At 38.8% G+C, this 18,585-nt stretch overlaps 2 protein-coding genes across 7 annotated transcripts in view; one reads left to right on the forward strand and one right to left on the reverse strand.

The window, feature by feature from the left end:
- The window catches only part of GTF2E1 (general transcription factor IIE subunit 1), a 37,245-nt gene extending 20,870 nt beyond the window's left edge, over positions 1 to 16,375 (reverse strand). The window contains exons 1-2 of one of the 6 annotated variants that reach the window (XM_086675323.1): positions 16,353 to 16,375; positions 10,642 to 11,108 (exon numbers count right to left, since the gene is read on the reverse strand). In XM_086675323.1, the coding sequence (XP_086531449.1) occupies positions 10,642 to 11,089 (448 nt within the window). In that variant the 5' untranslated portion in view covers positions 11,090 to 11,108; positions 16,353 to 16,375. The other 5 variants (XM_086675321.1, XM_025913352.2, XM_086675320.1 and 2 more) reach the window with 5 other exon arrangements.
- RABL3 (RAB, member of RAS oncogene family like 3) overlaps positions 16,310 to 18,585 on the forward strand; it is a 38,112-nt gene continuing 35,836 nt past the window's right edge. Inside the window, exon 1 of the mRNA XM_025912941.2 lies at positions 16,310 to 16,454. Coding sequence (XP_025768726.2) covers positions 16,325 to 16,454 — 130 coding nt within the window. The 5' untranslated portion in view covers positions 16,310 to 16,324. The remainder of the gene's footprint in view (positions 16,455 to 18,585) is intronic.

The raw sequence follows: 18,585 nt of genomic DNA on the forward strand, positions 1-18,585 counted from the left end.
AAACAAACAATAAAGTTCAACAAAATTCAAACAATGTTTTTCTTTTGCTCAACACAGGAGAAAATTTATTATGCTGGCCAATGTCTTCCACTTAACTGCTTCCAACACATTACTCATTTTAGCAAACATCATACTTATTTTAATTATGTGAGTATTCAACTAAGGGTACAGTAAATACAAATAAAACCAAAGTGAAAAAAATGTTTATCTTCCTTAGTCTGAAAAAAAGAAAATGTTTTAGAAATGTATCATAATTGAGGAAAAGGGCAGAAGATATGAGTCAAATCCCTAAACAATTAGACATTATTTAGGATTATGTTTTTTCCTTCTTCATTCTGGTATACATCATCAGTTTAATGCCCAGAATTCACTGTCAAAGATTTGCCATAGTATTTTTTTTTTAATTTTTTTTTTAACATTTATTTATTTTTTTTGAGACAGAGAGAGACAGAGCATGAACGGGGGAGGGTCAGAGAGAGGGAGACACAGAATCTGAAACAGGCTCCAGGCTCTGAGCTGTCAGCACAGAGCCCGACGCGGGGCTCGAACTCACGGACTGCGAGATCATGACCTGAGCCGAAGTCGGCCGCTTAACCGACTGAGCCACCCAGGCGCCCCGATTTGCCATAGTATTAATTGCAAATGGAATATTATTCAGCCATTTTTCTATTAAAAAATTTTTTTAAAGTCCAATTGCTTTGATATAGCACAGGTGCTGCAGCACTGAAGCAGGAGTCATGTTGCAGCCCTCAAGTGGCTAGTCATGTTGCAAGTCATGTTGCAAATCCTCAAGGCTAGCCAAGGAAACAGAGATCAGGTATTTGCTGTGCACAGCCCTCACCCCAGCACAGTGGGACCGATGTCCAAAAGATTTCCTACCTTTTGGCCTTCCTAAGTCTAGGAAGCTGCTTTTGTAGAGCTCACATTCTAGTGAGAAATTAGTCAAGACAAAAAAATAATAATAAATAACATGGTGTTGGTAAGTATAATAAAGAAAAAGCAAGAAAAGAGGATAAAGATAAAGGAGGGCAATGGAAAGGGGTATGCTCTATTACATATGAAACTTGAGGAAGGCCCCTCTGATACAGCAAGTGAGATGAGGTTTGAAACATGTAACGGAGCCAGCCAGTCATGCAGATATTTGGCAAGAGAAAATAGCATGAAAAAGGCAAGTAAGTTGTGTTAAGGACTGTGACTTTTCTGAATGAGGGGAGAAGCCTTTGGAGGGTTGTGAACAGAAGAGTGATAGAGTCTAATATGCTTTTTAAGAAGGGTCGCTGGCTACTATGACAATCAGTCCAAATGGGCAGCAAGAATGAAAGCAAGAAGACTAAGAATGGTGCGAAATCTAAGAGATAATGGCTAAGATAACTTTTCTGGACAATCCTGTGAAAAAACTAAATAAACTCCTTTCTCACTCAAAAAACTTCCAGGAAAAAAATAAAATAAAATAAGGGGCAATTAACAGTTCCATGTTAAAACCAAGTAACTAGTGAGATAAAGAGGAAACTACAAAACTTCAAGACATATCACTAACATATGGGATTAATTTTACCACAATGTAAGAATCCAACCACCATATACCCTAGGAAGCATATTTGGGCAGTTTCCCTTCCCACTGAATATTTTATGGATTACATATACATGGGGAAAGGGAGTGAACTGGAAGCTTGGGAAAATAAAACTGACAAAAAATGTAAATATTATTCTCCATTATGCCATAAAGTGTTTCTGAAGATAGCATAAACAAAGCATATTTTCTACATGAACACTACTATAACCAATAGTTTCAATTCTTAACCAAGGGCTTTCAAATTAACCCAAAGTGACCAACATTATCCTCTAAAAGAAATGATAAAACCCTAGCCTCTATATACTTTAAAATATCAACTATTCGGGGCACCTGGGTGGCTCAGTCGGTGGAATGTCCAACTTAGGTTCAGGTCACGAACTCACGGTTGATGAGTTCGAGTCCCCATGTCAGGCTCTGTGCTGACAGCTCGGAACCTGGAGCCTGCTTCGGATTCTGTGTCTCCCTCTCTCTCTGCCCCTCCCCAACTTGCGTTCTGTCTGTCTCTCTCTCTCTCTCAAAAATAAACATTAAAAAAAATTTTGTTTTAAATATCAACTATTCTCCAAACCAAAGGGTGCTCTGAAATTAGAGTTGAGAGGTTTCTCAACCATATATGGTATAGAAAAGACTGAACTTACCATTTTCCACATGCTAAAAAAAAAGGCCTAGAATGATTATAGGATTCACCCAAGCGAATAATTATTAACATAACCCAAGACTAGAACTCAAGACTCTGGAATCCTAAAACATTGTCATTTTACTGTTTTATAGCCATTGCTTAAAAAAACTAAACAAAACTTATGAAAGTGACATGGCAACTGAACACACTAATTTTGCAAAAGGACCCAATGTAATAAGTATCTTAAAAAACCCTGACAATACTATCAGAAGTTGACCAATATTTATTAACCATAAGCTGTTAAAACAACAACATACTTAATCACTTAAAAAAAAAAGAATCACTTTGCTTTCTTACATTTCAAAAGGGGTTGAGGCAGTCAGGTGGGGTTGGGGTGTGAGGGAGAACTGGAAGGGTAACCACAAAACAATAGTTGTTAACACAATGAAAGGTGGTGTGAGTGGGGACTGGGTCGAGTGGAAGCGCACAGAGTGGAAAACCTAGATGTGCCATTTTATTTGACATATTTTTCTACCATTCGGATCCTTAATATGTTTACATTAACATATTAGTTATATATTTTTAGAAGAAAGGAAACAAATGTTATTTTTAATCCTCCAAAACACTCAACTCCCTCTTAACTAATATGCAAAAGTCACACACTCTTGGGTTATTCTTTGAAAGCATCAAGTCCTTTGTTATAACTTTTATAACTCAAAATATTCAGAGGCAAATGCATTAAAATGCTAGTCTCAAAAATCACCTTTTATTCTAATTTCTAAACTTTATTTCATAAAGCAAATTTCTTCAGTTTAATTGGGCAAGGGGGAATGTATGGAAAAAGGAACTGCTATTATAAAATAGCAACAGACATAACAAGAACAGTTATATATTTCCTATAATTATTTGACCTTTAATAAAAAGGTACTTAAAAAACTATCCTTTAACAATTCACTGCAGAACATGTATTAACGCTGTAAAATACTCACTGCTTTGCATGCAGAAGAAAAAAAAAAGCAATTGTAACAAATTTTTTAATTCAGAAGATCTCAAACATATTTGTGATGCATCTAGTAAAACCCCACACTCTGTAACTCAACTTATCAATGAAACTGGCTTCTGTCCTTCCATAAACGGGCACTTGTAGATTTGGTATAATCATACAATATTCTCAGATTCTGGAACTCACTATGAAGGGGAAAAAATATACTATGCCTGGGAGGGAAAACAGCAAATTGAAGTATAGTACTTACATAAATACTAAAGTCTGCAATAAATTATCTAAATTAGGCTTAAATCGAATCCATCTCAACATGCAGTGAGCAGGCAAAAAAATCTGTGGTTTTGACACAATTCTTTGAAAGACCATAATCAATAGGATATTATATGCCAGCATCAAACTAAAGTGCAACTTTTCACAAATTAGCTTCCACATAATCAGCATCAAAATACAAAAAGGATACAACTCACCAAAAGTTTCATTTAAGAAAAAAGCCCTCAAATCCTCATGATCAAAGCAACATAATTTTTTTTTTAATCAGACCTAAAGGTTTTGAAGAGGTGAGAAGGGTAAAAGAGAGAAGACACTTGTTTCTTTACTATCTTTTTGTAACTTTCTGTAAATTGCTTTTATTTTTTAACTTAATAATTGCCTCCCCTTACCCAAAACAAATCCACACTTCTGAGCTTTCCAGTATGCTTTTCTAATGAAACTGTCCTGGGCAAGATTCCAAATCAGCAAATGAGTCAAATAATCCTAGAAATATTTGTGTGTGTGTGTGGTTGTGTTATTAGCATTTCAGGAATTGAAAATACTGCTTATAAGACATCTCCTGTCCTAAGTAGAAAGAGGTAAGGACAGGAAAAAGTAGCCTGCTGTATGAATATAAACATCATTAACAAGTCTTAAGGAGTCTCACAAATACAGGACCCTAACAGTTGCAAAATATTGGTTAAGGAAATTGAGGAATTTTAATGATATGGGGATCAAGAAACTGATCTGTTTATAAACCAAAAAGCTTTACCTGCAGTCACAAGGCAAGAAAGGACTCATGATTTAACCCCAAATTTATATATGAAGATCCCAAATAGATATGGAGTTTACTTGATATTCCAAGTGACCAGAGACAGTGGAACACTGTAGCTGTTTTTAAGAGTTATTTACCAGACACTTATTTTCTTTTACAGTTAGTTATTAAAGACTCCTTTAACACTAATCCGTCTCTTCTAATACTATTAATACTAATGTATCTCTATTTTTATGGAGCCACACGAAACAAGCTGAATATTCTTTCCTGATACTCAACCTACAACATCCTAGAAATCTATACAGCCCCAGATTTATTACTTGGTAAGATCCTCCAAACCCTAGAGTACAGCACAGGCATGTGTAAGTGTACCCACACACACATCATTAGATGAGTTGAGCCAGAAAAATTAATCTCTAAATTCCTATTTCTAAAAACGTATTATATACATAGTTATAAGATTCTTTTTTTAATTTATTCAAAAGTTTATTTAAAATGTGATTCTCGGGGTGCCTGGGTGGCTCAGTTGGTTGAGCGTCCAACTTCGGCTCAGGTCATGATCTCACAGTCCGTGAGTTCGAGCCCCACGTCGGGCTCTTGTGCTGACAGCTCAGAGCCTGGAGCATGCTTCGGATTCTGTGTCTCCTTCTCTCTCTGCCCTTCCCCACTTGTGACCTCTCAAAAATAAATAAATGTAAAAAAAAAATTTTTTTTTAATAATAAAAAAATAAATAAATAAAATGTGATTCTCAGTCTCTAGGTAAATTCAGTAATAGGGGCTTCCAAACTATTTCTAATTCAAACACTTAATTTATCTCCTTGGGGCGCCTAGGTGGCTCAGTCAGTTAAGCATCCAACTTCAGCTCAGGCCATGATCTCTCGGTTCATTAGTTCAAGCCCTGTATCAGGGTGTCTGCCATTGCACAGAGCCCACTTTGGACCGTCTGCCTCTCTCTCTCTCTCTCTCTCTCTCTCTGTCTGCCCTTCCCCTGCTTGTGCGTTCTCTCTCTCTCTCTCTCTCCCAAAAATAAATAAACATTAAAAAATTTTGTTTTTAATTTACCTCCTACTGATCCCCGACAAAACTACAGTGCCATATATGCCTTTAAAGAAATACAAAAACTAGGGGCGCCTGGGTGGCTTAGTCAGTTAAGCATTTGCCTCTTGATTTCTGCTCAGGTCATGCATGATCTCACGGTTAGTGGGTTTGAGTCCCACATTGGGCTCTGTGCTGAGAGTCAGAGTCTGGAGCCTGCTTCAGATTTTGTGTCTCCCTCTCTCTCTGCCCCTCCCTGCTCTCTCTCTCAAAAATAAACATTAAAAAAATGTTTTAAAAAGAAGTATAAAAACTATATGCTTTCACTCACTATTCCCACTACTGAGAATTCTTCTCAAGGAAAACTTAAACATTAAAATGCTATATACATAAAAGTGTTCAAAGCATCATATCTATATTAACAAAATATAGATAAAAACGAAGTGCCCAAAAGGGGTGGAAAGTAAAATGAGGGGGGAAAAATCACACCTAGTAAAGCATATTTTGAACACTAGATAGAAACAGGAGAGTTTGGTACATTAAGGAACCAAGAGATTACAAACTATTCTTGGTTACCATTATAATTATAGGTCATATGCAAAAGGATAGTGGTTTGCAGGTAATTTTTTTTCTCTTCAAAATTTTCTCTGGCATTATGGCTGCATTAATTTTTAAATGCAAAATATAAAACTACTTCCATATCATCGAATCTTAAAGGAGAATAAATCTTCCCCTTCCTTTTGGGGAAGCTTGTTGCTGACGTTAACTTAGAAGGGCCATTAACTGAGGTGCCTGGGTGGCACAGTTGGTTACGCGTATGACCCTTGATTTTGGCTCAGGTCGTGATCTCACGGTTTGTGAGATGTAGCCCTACACTGACAGGTGCAGAGCCTGCTTGGGATTCTCTCTCTCCCTCACTCTCTGCCCCTCCACTGTGCGTGAGCATGTACCCTCTCTCTCTTAAAATAAATAAACTTTAAAAAAAAAGTGCCATTAGCTAAATCACCCATGGTTGAGACTACTAAAGTAGAAACAGAAATACTAAATCTACCTACATGGCCAGAAAGCTTGCTAAATCTAAAAGATGCTATTTTGCTGATTTGAGGGATTTCATGTCATACGGTCTTTGTTTTGATTACATAAAATTCCCATATTTCACTAAAACAGCTGGTTTTGCCTGAATAAGCTTCTGAAACCAGAGACTAATGGGCAAAGGCTAAGCCATTCCATTTTAATGAAATAAAGTATCTATACATACTGTAACGGAAAAACCTTAGCCTTTTTTCTTTCCATGTAGCAAGAAGCCCAGTTCTTCCCTACTGTGTATTTCTTCCCTGTGTGTCTCCTTTACTAGCCACACACAACACTTCACTTCTGACACTTCTGGTCCCCAAATGTGTGGAGGTTTTACCCCAAGTAATTCCCTGTGACACCAGCTGGATGTCCTAACATCCAACTCAGTTATGGCTACCTGGAGAGAGCATCAGAACCCACAGGCTGAGGGCTTAGTCCTACAAGACTGTCCCCTCACCCCAACTTCAGATGACAGTCACAAGCCCAAGTTACCATGGGTGCTTCTGACCAACCAGCTATAGATAGAAAGTTCCAACGAACAAGCTCCTCCTTGGATTCAGTTAATTTGCTAGAGCGGCACACAGAATTCAGGGATATACTTACTTATGTTTACCAGCTTATTAAAGGATATGATAAAGGATACAGATGAATATCCAGATGGAAAAGATGTGTAGGGCCAACTATTTAGCAAAGCGTACCAGGCTTCCCTGTCCTCTCGGAGTGCATCACTCTCCCTGCACCTCCACATGTTCACTAACCTGAAAGATCCCTGAATCCCATACTACTGAGATTTTTATGGAAGCTTCCTCATGCATGGATGATCACTCATCGACTCCATTTTCAGCCCTTCTCCCTTCTCAAGAGAATAGGGGGTGGGGCTGAAAATTCCAAGCTTGGTCTTAGCTTGGTCTGTGACCAGCCCTCATCCAGGAGCCATCCAGGACCCACCCAGAGTGACCTCATTAAGACAAAAGACACTCTTATTACCCAGGAAATCACATGGGTTTCAGGAGCCCTGTGTCAGAAACAGGGGTCAAAAGCCAAATATTAGAATAAAAGATGCTATTTGTGCTCTTATCACTTAGGAAATTATAAGAGTTTTAGGAGCTCTGCACAAGGAACTGGGAGCAGAGATCTCACACAGACCAAGCATCAAACATTTGGGGAGAGTTCAACCCAAGAATACTAATGGCAAAATCTAAATGGGAAGTATGGGAAGAACCTAGAATCTTTAGGGAAAAGAGAAATGGGGTAAGAAAGGCTACGAACTGAAGCAAAAAGATCACTGGCTTATGTGAATAAACAATGGTAAAACAATTCTTGCTGAATTCAGAATTTCCTGAGCCTAGAACTTCTGGATGCTCATCTAGGAGTCATTATCCTTTGTCCAGTGGCAGGGAGCTGCCCATACACTTGAGTTAAAAACTTTTTTCATGGAAATAATTAAGTCTAGAAAGCTTCAAATCTAATTCCTGAATGCCCCCTAATTACTGATATAAACCACAGTTCAACCTAATAATTGTTGAGATGGAAATGGAGACAAATGCCTATCAGATTCCCCCATCATTTACTCAGAAATATCCTCAATCTCCAATAACAACCTGGAAGAAATAGAATAGCTTTGTACAAGACTGGGCTTGAATGAAAACTATAATTCTATCAATTTAAAGAGAGCATAAATATTACAATAGAAAAAGTTCCCTCCTTCTCCTCTGATACACATACCAAATGTTTATTTCCCATCTTCTTTAAAATGGGGGTGGGGCATGAATAAAACAGAGGAAGGAAGCAAAGAGAAAAAGAGACCAAGATTTCTCAAAGGAATGTATAACCAAGGGATGATGTCAAGGCATTAATAGTGAAAAAACAAAACACCAGAACTGACACAAAAACTGGGGCCTAATATCACCCAATCAGCACATTCTCTCCTTAGAGGCAAAGTCTACATGAAAAACCAAATTATAATCAAAAAGCAGGTATATTTTCAGAATGAAGTTCCCCAATGACTAAAATTTTTCAACCATGATACCTTAAGACACCTTCACTAGGGAGACATAAATGGCAATTAAGTTGACTGTACTGTCTGATCAGTGACTCAATATCCTTGATTCAAATAATCTTGACTATATTTTGATATTAGGCCATCTCCCACACAGTCCAACTATTGCTGACAACTAGTTTCATTCAGACACTAACCCTAAGTGAAATACAAAGAGCATTATAGATCAATCTCCTACATACTGATTTATAAGTAGTGGAAATACTTCCCTTTAGAAAGTCTCATGAAATTAAATAAGTATCATATGAATAAATGTAGAAGCACATTACTTTAGATTACCCTCTCTGAGGAACTGGATTACACCTACTACTGTAGTCAAGAGTGACAAAGACAACCACTGTAACACCAATATCTGCCGAGAATCACAAAACCAAAACCCAGAGCTCCTTTAAGAAATCTGCTAGAGCGAATGGAAAAAATGATGAGAATTTTCTAGTCTATTCTGAAAGAGCTCCAGATACATTTTATAACATTCCTCTATAGCACACTCAAGCAATTCTTATATTCAGGGTGGTTGAAATTTTCTTACAACCAAGATCTCTTCCTAGTTAAGCCCTTTCAAGGTAAGCAGGCTCTGACAAATTAAACATTTAATACAAATGTGACTTCTTTAAATTACTTTTCATCTAAAATGACTGCTTCACAATAAATAAGAAAAATCACCGGCTATTTCTAGTTCTTTAGGTTAATAATCTTAATTGATATTTGGATTATTTCTCATTAAAAAATAATTGCAAAATTCTCTTAAATAGACAATACATAACATATACAAAAATTAGAAAATTAAACATACATAAATCTTTTTTTTTGCAATAGAACATTTCATGTGTGAAAGTTTACATTTTTCAGATAGTTTTTTAAAAGGCAGATCTATGAACTAAAAAGTACCCTATACTCCTGAATTCTACCATAACAAGGGGACAATCTAACTTACCAGCATTGGCTCTCTCTATAGATTTTTGCCTCTAGAAAATAATACAAAGTTAATCCACCGAATAATTACCAAAACTGTACACTCTTTTCCAGTTTACAAATGACAACAAGACAAAATTACTATACAACCCAGCACTTTAAAGTTTCTGATGTTGGGGCACTTGGGTGGCTCAGTCGGTTAAGCGTCTGACTTCGGCTCAGGTCATGATCTCACTGTTCAGAGTTTGAGCTCCACATCAGGCTCTGTGCTGATGGCCCAGAGCCTGGAGCCTGTTTCAGATTCTGTGTCTCCCTCTCTCCCTCTGCCTCTCCCCCAGTCGTGGTGTCTCTCTCTCTCTCAAAAATAAATAAACATTAAAAAAAATTTAAGTTCCTGATGTTAACACTAGGCATATTGTGTTTTTAGAAAATGCATGTTTTACAATCCTGTGTTGATAAGAAAAATCCTTAAAACCTAAAGCATTTAATTAGATGAAGCAAATTACAGATCATGTTGACAATTCTCTTCCACTAATAAACCTGCAAAAGGTGCCCCTCTTATTTCATCTGGCTGACGCTGATCTTTTAGGTCTCAGCCAGTACTTCTTCCGGAGGCCTTCCCCAAATGCAGATTAGAGGCCCTAGTTAAACACTCCTAATAGAACTTTGTACTTCCACTAACAAAGCATTTAGGTACATTGTATTATAACTTTCTGGCAGTGACTGATACAAGTAGACATTCAAATAAATGTTGAAGGAAGAGGTCAAAGAGGTCAGAATGGCTTCAAAGTGGTAGAGAAGCCAACCCTTCAGATTAGGCTACAGCTGCAAATAAGGGGTTGAGGGTGGGAGCAGAGGTAGGAGGGCCATGGGTGATAGAGGACACTTCCTTGTGAATGAAAAAGGCAAGCTTCTAAAAGTAGTATGACAGTCAAACAAGAAAGTAAGACTAAGAATGACCATACACGGACTTACGAATCCGTTCAATTTTATAATGATATGCATAATTGGTTCAAAAATTAAACCAGGGACGCCTGGTGGCTCAGTTGGTTAGGCATCTGACTCTTGGTTTCAGCTCAGGTCATCTCACAGTTCATGGGATTGAGCTCCACCTAGGGCCCCAGCTCCACATCGGGCTCCACACTCTCAGCACAGACCCTGCTTGGATTTCTCTCTCTTCCTCTCTCTCTGCCCTTCCCCAGTTTGCATGCATGCTCTCTCTCCCTCTCTCAAAATAAATAAATAAGCTTTTTTAAAAAATTAGATAAACCAATTTAAGAAATAGTTTATTTTTTAAAATTACTTAAAAGAAAGATTCATAAATTGGAAAAAAAATCTCACCTGTCATAGGATCAAAGAGCTGATTAGCTTCTAAGTCCGTAAAAGTACTACTACAGACAGGACATTTGAAGGAAGCCCGGTTGGTGGAATCTCTCTCATCAGTTTCAATCCTCCTTCTCATGTGGTCCAATTTATATTTTACCACGTTAACAAGAGTACGATAATTAATAAAGTAGTAGTTATGGCGAGTGGTTTTCCCATCTGCAGCAGTCTCTACCCTCATTCTGCATTTGATGAACTTATCTCCCTTTAAATTATTCAAAACTGATCGAAGTTGCTTCCGATCAAACTTGAGCAGCTCCAACATATCCTCCTCTTTCACACAGGGGTTCCGGATCAAGATGTCCAAGGCCAAAGCATGCTCAATGCCATAAAACCCCCGGATCACGTACTTGGCTAGCCTCTTCAATGCTGCAGGAACCTCGGTGAGGACATCTGGGTCTGCCATCTTTAGCAGCAAACTTCAACTTTAAATAAACCAAATTCAGAAAAAAAAAAAAAAAAGGGATCAGAAGGACATAGTAATCATTTTAAATCTAGAATTATCAACCCAATAGGGAGCTGGTAGTTACCACCCTTTGAAGTGCCACAAAGGTATCTGAGACATTGTTTTAAGACTTATAGGGGCGCCTGGGTGGCTCAGTCTGTTAAGCATCTGACTTTGGCTCATGTCATGATCTCGCGGTCTGAGTTCGAGCCCTGTGTCGGGCTCTGTGCTGACAGCTCACCGCCTGGAGCCTGTTTCAGATTCTGTGTCACCCTCTCTCTCTGACCCTCCCCCATTCATGCTCTGTCTCTCTCTGTCTCAAAAATAAATAAATGTTAAAAAAAAAAAATTAAGAAAAAGACTTATAAAGCCTAAGCATTTAACAGAAAACAAGATTTTCCTTTACAGTACACAGATTATACTTTAAAAGCTTCACATATTCCTTAAATGGTCATTTTCTTTTTTTTTTTTTTTTTTTCCAACGTTTATTTATTTTTGGGACAGAGAGAGACAGAGCATGAATGGGGGAGGGGCAGAGAGAGAGGGAGACACAGAATCCGAAACAGGCTCCAGGCTCCGAGCCATCAGCCCAGAGCCTGACGCGGGGCTGGAACTCACGGACCGCGAGATCGTGACCTGGCCGAAGTCGGACGCTTAACCGACTGCGCCACCCAGGCGCCCCTTAAATGGTCATTTTCATGATCTACTGTGCTTGATTCTAAAAAGAAACTTATTACCAATAGCAATGTTGTATTATATCAAGCCCACTTTATTTCAGAAAAAGAAACAAAAAAGATAAATGAAGCCTCACTATTCTTAATGCTATAATCTTTGGGAATACTGGGAAACCCCTGAAAAATCTATCAGCATATCCTTAAAGTGTCTTTATTTCTTTTCTTGAGAAAAATTTTCCTACCAAAATCTATTCTAGGAGGTTTTACATAGTCATGCTTTCACAATAAAATCACAATAAACCAATAAACACATAAGTAATCACCAGATGGGTGTTTGGCAAAATTACTGTTATAAATCTGAAAGAAATTAACACTTGGATCCAGATAGCTTTACCAACCTTGCAAAGTTAAATCTGATGATCAGTTGAGTAAACAGTCAAAAAAAACAAAACAAAAACAAAAACAACTCAAGATATCTTTAAATACTGGATCCCTTCTTGCAGGACGAAGTACCCAGTTCTCATGTCATGACCCATAAGGCTATCTTCTACAAGCCCACACTGGCATGGGCTAGATTTTCACGTGGCTGTTAAAAAGCCTGTGCATTGGAATTCAGTTAGCCTGAGTTTTAGTAGCTGTGTGATCCTGAGCAAATTCCTTAAAACAACTTCAAGCCACATTTTACTCTCTGAGAAATAAGGATATTAATTACCTCAGTGAGGTTATTGTGGTGAATAAATAAGAATGTGAAGCAATATGTGTATTAGGAAACACTTGTTGATAAGGGTAGCTCCCATGTTGGTTTAATCATTAAATCAATACACGACAGCCAGGCTATCCACAAAGACTATGTCAACATTTCCCTACACTATAGGGAAATTTTTAAGAGGCTATTGAACTCTTTCAATAGAGAATCACATTCTTTTATTAATATTAGTTTCGATTGAACCTTTTGTTTATAATCAGTGGTTATCAACAGAATCAGATTTAATACCTTTTTTAGAAGAAATGTCTTTATATCCACAGTACTATACTATCAAGGTATTCCTAAACAACCAATCTATACACATATTTTGGGGGGGAAATATAATGCCCTATGTGTAATAAAGGAAAGATAAAAGGAAAGTCAGTTACAGTATTTCAGATTGTAAATAATCAGGCAGGAATGACTATATAAAAGAGACAAAGCAGGACCTAGATCCAAATCTATTGTAGCCCTAAAACATTCCTGTCATCCCAAGGCTGAAGGATGCTGAGCAAGTACCTGAGTTGAACACAAAAGTAGTATCATAGCATACTACCAGATGCATTTTGTTCTCCTTTCCAATTTGACCCCAGTTTTTTGTCTGCTTTGTTTTACACGCTCAACAGTTGGCAAAACATAACATACGGCCTCTAAAATATCTAACAAACGAAAAATGGCAGATAAATGTCAAAATAAATTACTTTTCCAGTATTATTTCCTACTGTTATATTGCCCTCCCTGACCTCCCACTCCATAAGCTCCATATTCTAGACCAATGGTTCTCAACCCTGGCTGTAAAGCAGAATCATCTGGGGAGCATTTAAAAACACCCATCCTGGGCCCCATTCCCAGATATTTTGTTTCAGCTGGTCTGGGAAAGCCAGGTTAGGCATAGTGTTATTTTATTTATTCTGCTATAACCTGTTATTTATTCTGTGTTCCAACACACAAAGTCTCTGACCACTGTTCCTGACAAATTTGGTGAGTGGCTACTACATGTCCCCCCAGTACACATTATCATTTTGCCTGTCTCCTTTGCCTGAAACACCTTAGTGGGCCCTACAGATTTAAGCAGGGAGTGACACGAGGGACTCTGCAGTACAATAGTTTTGGTTTAGAATCCCGGCTCCACCATTTCCTACCGGTGACGTTAGAAAATTCTGTTTCCTCATCTATAAATGATTGATAGCACCCTCCTCGTAGATTTGAAGTACAGATTACCTGAGATAATTCATGTAAAGTGTTCTGCTTTCAGGGCTAAAAACAGAAAAGTGCCATTAAATACAGGCATTGATAATAATACCCTCTATTTAGAAAAGAGACTCTTGTACCAATATGAGAAACGGCCATAAGTATTGAAGATGGAGCCACTGCAAAGCTATTAAGAGCCATGGTAACCAAGCCTAAACTAAGGAAGAAAGGACAGGATGAATGAAACTTACTACAAAAACAAAATTAAAAGAATCTGATAATTTATTGGAAATGAGTTACAGAGTGGGAAAATTTTAAATAGCTATTTGGGTTTGTTTGTTTGTTTGACAACACTTTTTATTGTGGTAAAATACACATAACACAAAATTTAGCAATTAACCATTTTGAAGTATACAGTTCAGTGGTATTAAATATATTCATACTGTGGCACGACTATCCCCACCCCCCATCTCCATAACTCTTTGCATCTTGTAAAACTGAAACACTGCACCCATTAAACAACATGCTTAATATTATTAAATAATGACATATAGTTATGTGCTTTGAGCCAGTGTAGCTAGGAAGAGAACACTACTACTAAGAAAAATGAGTTAACACCTGAAAGAGGAACAGGTATGGAAGAAATGAGGCATTCACTTTTAGATGCTTGTCTTTGACGATATACCACAGAATATTCTGTGAAGATGTCCAGCAGGTAGCTGAACAAATGAAACTGGGGCTCAGGAAAGAAGTCATGCTGTTCCAGCTTATGCAAAATCTCTACATTCTAAAATCATCCTTCCTGACATTTTGTTCTCTCCTCTATCATTTCTTCTTCCCCACTTAAGCTGAATCTCCTACCCAGTCTTTGGATTTACCATGTTACTTAAGTCAGAGGTCTCAAACTGGCAGCCTCTGTCACATTGTTTGACCCAAAGAACGTTTTGAAGATTTTCTGAATTAGTCATCAACACTGAAAAATCGTGAAATTTCACATAAATTTCAACTTTAAGCTTGAAGGTTGGAAATATCTGAGGAAAAAAGTGAGATCATGTTCCCACAGGGAAACAATAACCTGAAGCTGAAGAACAGTTGATGGTTTTAAACAGGGAAGGAGCTTGGCTGGCCTCTGGAGACTTTTGAATGTGTGACCTTTCGGCACCAACCTGTTTCTTCTTTTTTAGCCTCACAGTCCATCAGTCACCTCCCAGCCTCACCTACCTCCCTAACACAGTCCAGACCCCCAAGGGCAAGTTGGTTTGGTCTTTGAACAATGTATTCTCATCATACATTTAGCCAGGCACAGAGTTGGAGAAACAAAGTTGAAATGCATCCCTTCTCTGCACTGTTGACCCTTGTCAGCCTCATCCCCAGCCACACTGGCATTCTCTCAATTCCAATTCCATAAGCCACACATGCTTTCTCCACTTCCAGGCCTTTGCACATACTGTTCATTCTGCCCACAAAGCTAAGCTCAACTCCCTTCTCCTAATCATCTTTCACATATAAAATGACGTTTCTCAGGGAGACATTCCCAGATTCCCCCGAGTAGCTTAAATGTTCCCCTTTCACACACAGCGCTTCCCCTTTACTTCTCGCAGTAAATAGATCTGTACTGTCTTCATGTCCGTCTCTGAGACCAGGGCCTTTATCTTGTTCACCACTTTCTAGCACCCAGCACAGCTAGTCTAGCACTTTCATAAAACTTCCAGGAAGTCTCCTAAACACGTGTTCAAAATGCCCACCCTGCCAGCTTCCCCCAATTCACTTCCTCCACTGCTGCTTCCAGAGTAGAAAGACTACTGAGAACCCTCTCCTTCAACCTCAAATGGTTTTAAGCAGGCGGTGACAGGATTGAAATTCGCTGTTTTAAAAGGTTATGCTACAGGATGTAAAACAAAGGAGAAAGGAGCGGATGTGGGAATCCAATTAGATTATTTCAGCGTACCACTATTCCGGTTTTAGAAAACCATGGATCCTATACGTCTGTGCTTTTTTTCAGTTACCATCTTCCATGGCACTTTCCATACCTTCGTACATAAAGCGGCATAATCACCGCAAAAACTGCAACCGGCTGCCCTCCACGAGCTCGGTTCTGAGCTCGGTTCTGTAATGTTCACTTCTCCCCGCTGAGAGCCCCCGAGCCCCTAAATTCCCTCGGACTGTGCCAGGTGAGTCCTGGGGCCACACTCGGCGCAGCCAAGCCCGTCCTACCCGAGGTCGCACACGGGCCGCTCCGGGGTCAATGGTTCTTTGGAGGACCACGTCAAGGGAATAGCTAAGGGGATGCGGGTAGCTAAGGAGAAAGGAGAGAAAAGGGGGAGAAACCCTGAAATGCGACGCCGGACGAGGGAATCGAGAACAAGGAACAGGGAGCAAGGTTTACCAAAACGAATCTTCGAACACTCCCACTACAGCTTCCCTCAGCGCCTCAACTACCGGCTTAAACGAGCCACGCCACTAGTGCGACAAAGACAATTCCTTATTCCTGCGACCAGCTTTGGAACCCACCCACCACTTTTAACCGTACCGGCCAATCAGCACAGTGAGGCCTCCGATCAAGACAGGCACACCCCCGATTAGCCAATGAAATTGAAGACTCTCTCTTCCATACCCAGCTCTGGTTGGTCTACCATCCCGGAACAGGCGTTAACTCCGGGCTGTGGCAAGATGGCGTCCCTGGATCGGGTGAAGGTACTGGTATTGGGAGACTCAGGTGAGCGGCTTAATCCACCTCTAGAGTTCCTGACACTGTTGAGTTATCTGATAACCCTCTTCCTTCGCTACTCCCCCGCTTCTCCAACGAACTGGCTCTGACCGTGGCTGAAAGCCCTCTCAAGGTCTAAAAACTACACTTCCCAGAGGACTTTGCTCTGACGAAGGTGGCGTTGCAGGTGGGGGGCGCGGAGCCCCGACCTTTCTCCGCCTTCGCAGCTTTCCAAGCCGGTCTCCCGGGCGACCGCATCCTAGCTTGTATTGCCGATTCCTTTGTTTTAAGAGATATGCAGACATTGAGTATTGTATTGGGCGCTGTAAGAAAGATACAGAAGCTGGGATCGTGCCTTCAAGAGATTTTGTTCATTACGGAATTCAAACATGCGCTAAGAAAAATGACACTGTTCCAACTGCTTTACAGATATTAACTCATTTAATCTGAGACCAGCCCTATTAACCCCCTTTTACAGATGAGACAAGTGAAGAGGAGAGATAAATGACAGAAGCTGTTTGAACCCAGAGTCTACGCACTTAAACACTAAGTCATGTTATGAAATGAAATATTGGGTTGTAGTCCTGTTTTAGTCCTGTTTTACTCTCAGCTGGGCTTCTTGATTTCTTTGTTCTCTTTAATCCTAATTGAAAACCTATTATGTACTAGGTTGTAAGAAAAAGAGCAATTAAGATAAGGCTATATTATGAAACAGCTAGGATTTAATGCTGAGCTCAATTTAATCCTAGTGTTAAAATTCTTCTTTTGACACCTTGGACTTTTGAGAACTAGAAGTGAGGTCTGCATTTCCCCCTCTCACCTCACTACCATTCTCTTTCTTACCATAACTTCCAGCCCTGTGCTCATTAAGAACTTGGAATAAATGCTAACCTTGCATTTCGTGGATGTCCTTTTCTGGAGTTGACCTCTGAATGTGTGCTGTAAGCAAAGACATTATGCAAAATGCATGGAAGATATACCATGGAGAGGATACACCCTAAACAACTTGAAAACTAGCCTTACAGACTGTAAACAGTTGTGGTGGAGAGGAGGAAGTTAAGAATGTTTCCACATTGCCTGAAGATTATTTGCATTCCAAAATGTTTTATAGATAGCATTATTTAATATCCCCTTAAGAAAGTTGCATTATGAAATTCTTTTCATATAATCCAAGTTATCAACTCCAGTTCTTTAGCTTGAAGTGATGCTGAAGTTAATGAAGTCACTCAGCTAGTAATAATGGTCTAATGGGACTTGGCAAGAGTATAACCAAGTAGAATTTGAGACAAATTCAGAGCTAATGTGGTTCATGATGTATAAAGTGGGCTTTCTCCCTCATTTTTAATTCACTTTTCTATCACATCTAAGCAACGCTTGATGTTCCATATTGTTGGAATTAGTCGGTTTTTTTCTTTTTCACAAAAATACTTAAGTACCTGCTACATAGCAGGCACTATAGTAAGTGCTGAGGCTGTAACTGTGAAATCGATGCATTACATAACAGGGTTGAATTGGCTGCTGCATTCAATGTGGAAAAATGATCAGGCAATTAGTAAGCTTTTCTTTTTCCTGATAGCCTGGTTGTAAAACAGAAGACACAGTCATGCCCACTTGATTGATCTTGTCACACATTCACGGACATTAGGCTATGTATGCAAAATCGGTTATTGCCTTTTTGTCATTTCCCTTTTAACACTGATTTAATAACAGGTAAGGGTATGCTTTTTACACTTCATCTGCCTTTGTATTCAGACTTCAAAGTTTATTTTTGAATAAAGTATTATTTCCCCTGTGAAATGTTGAGGATTTCACAAACATATAAAAGAATGACTTGAAATGTAGAGATTTGTTTTATATCCCCTAGAGATAGTTGATAATTTAGTTAGGAATCCTGAAAGTCTCACTAATACACACATACGTTTTTCCTCTTTGTTCTTTCAGAGATAAGAGATAGGCTTAACACATTACCAGCAACTATATTTGGAACTGGCATTTATTTAATTATATTGGACTTTTTCCCCTAAGCAAATCAAGGGCATTCTTTTGATCTAATTCGATTCTAATGGTAAAAGCATAGAATTAGTACCTCCCAAAATTCTTAAAGAAATGAATAGTCAGCCAATTTTCTTGGCACTTCAGT

The sequence above is a fragment of the Puma concolor genome, chromosome C2, assembly GCF_028749965.1.
Source record: "Puma concolor isolate L17-30 chromosome C2, mPumCon1.1.hap2, whole genome shotgun sequence".
NCBI lineage: Eukaryota > Metazoa > Chordata > Mammalia > Carnivora > Felidae > Puma > Puma concolor.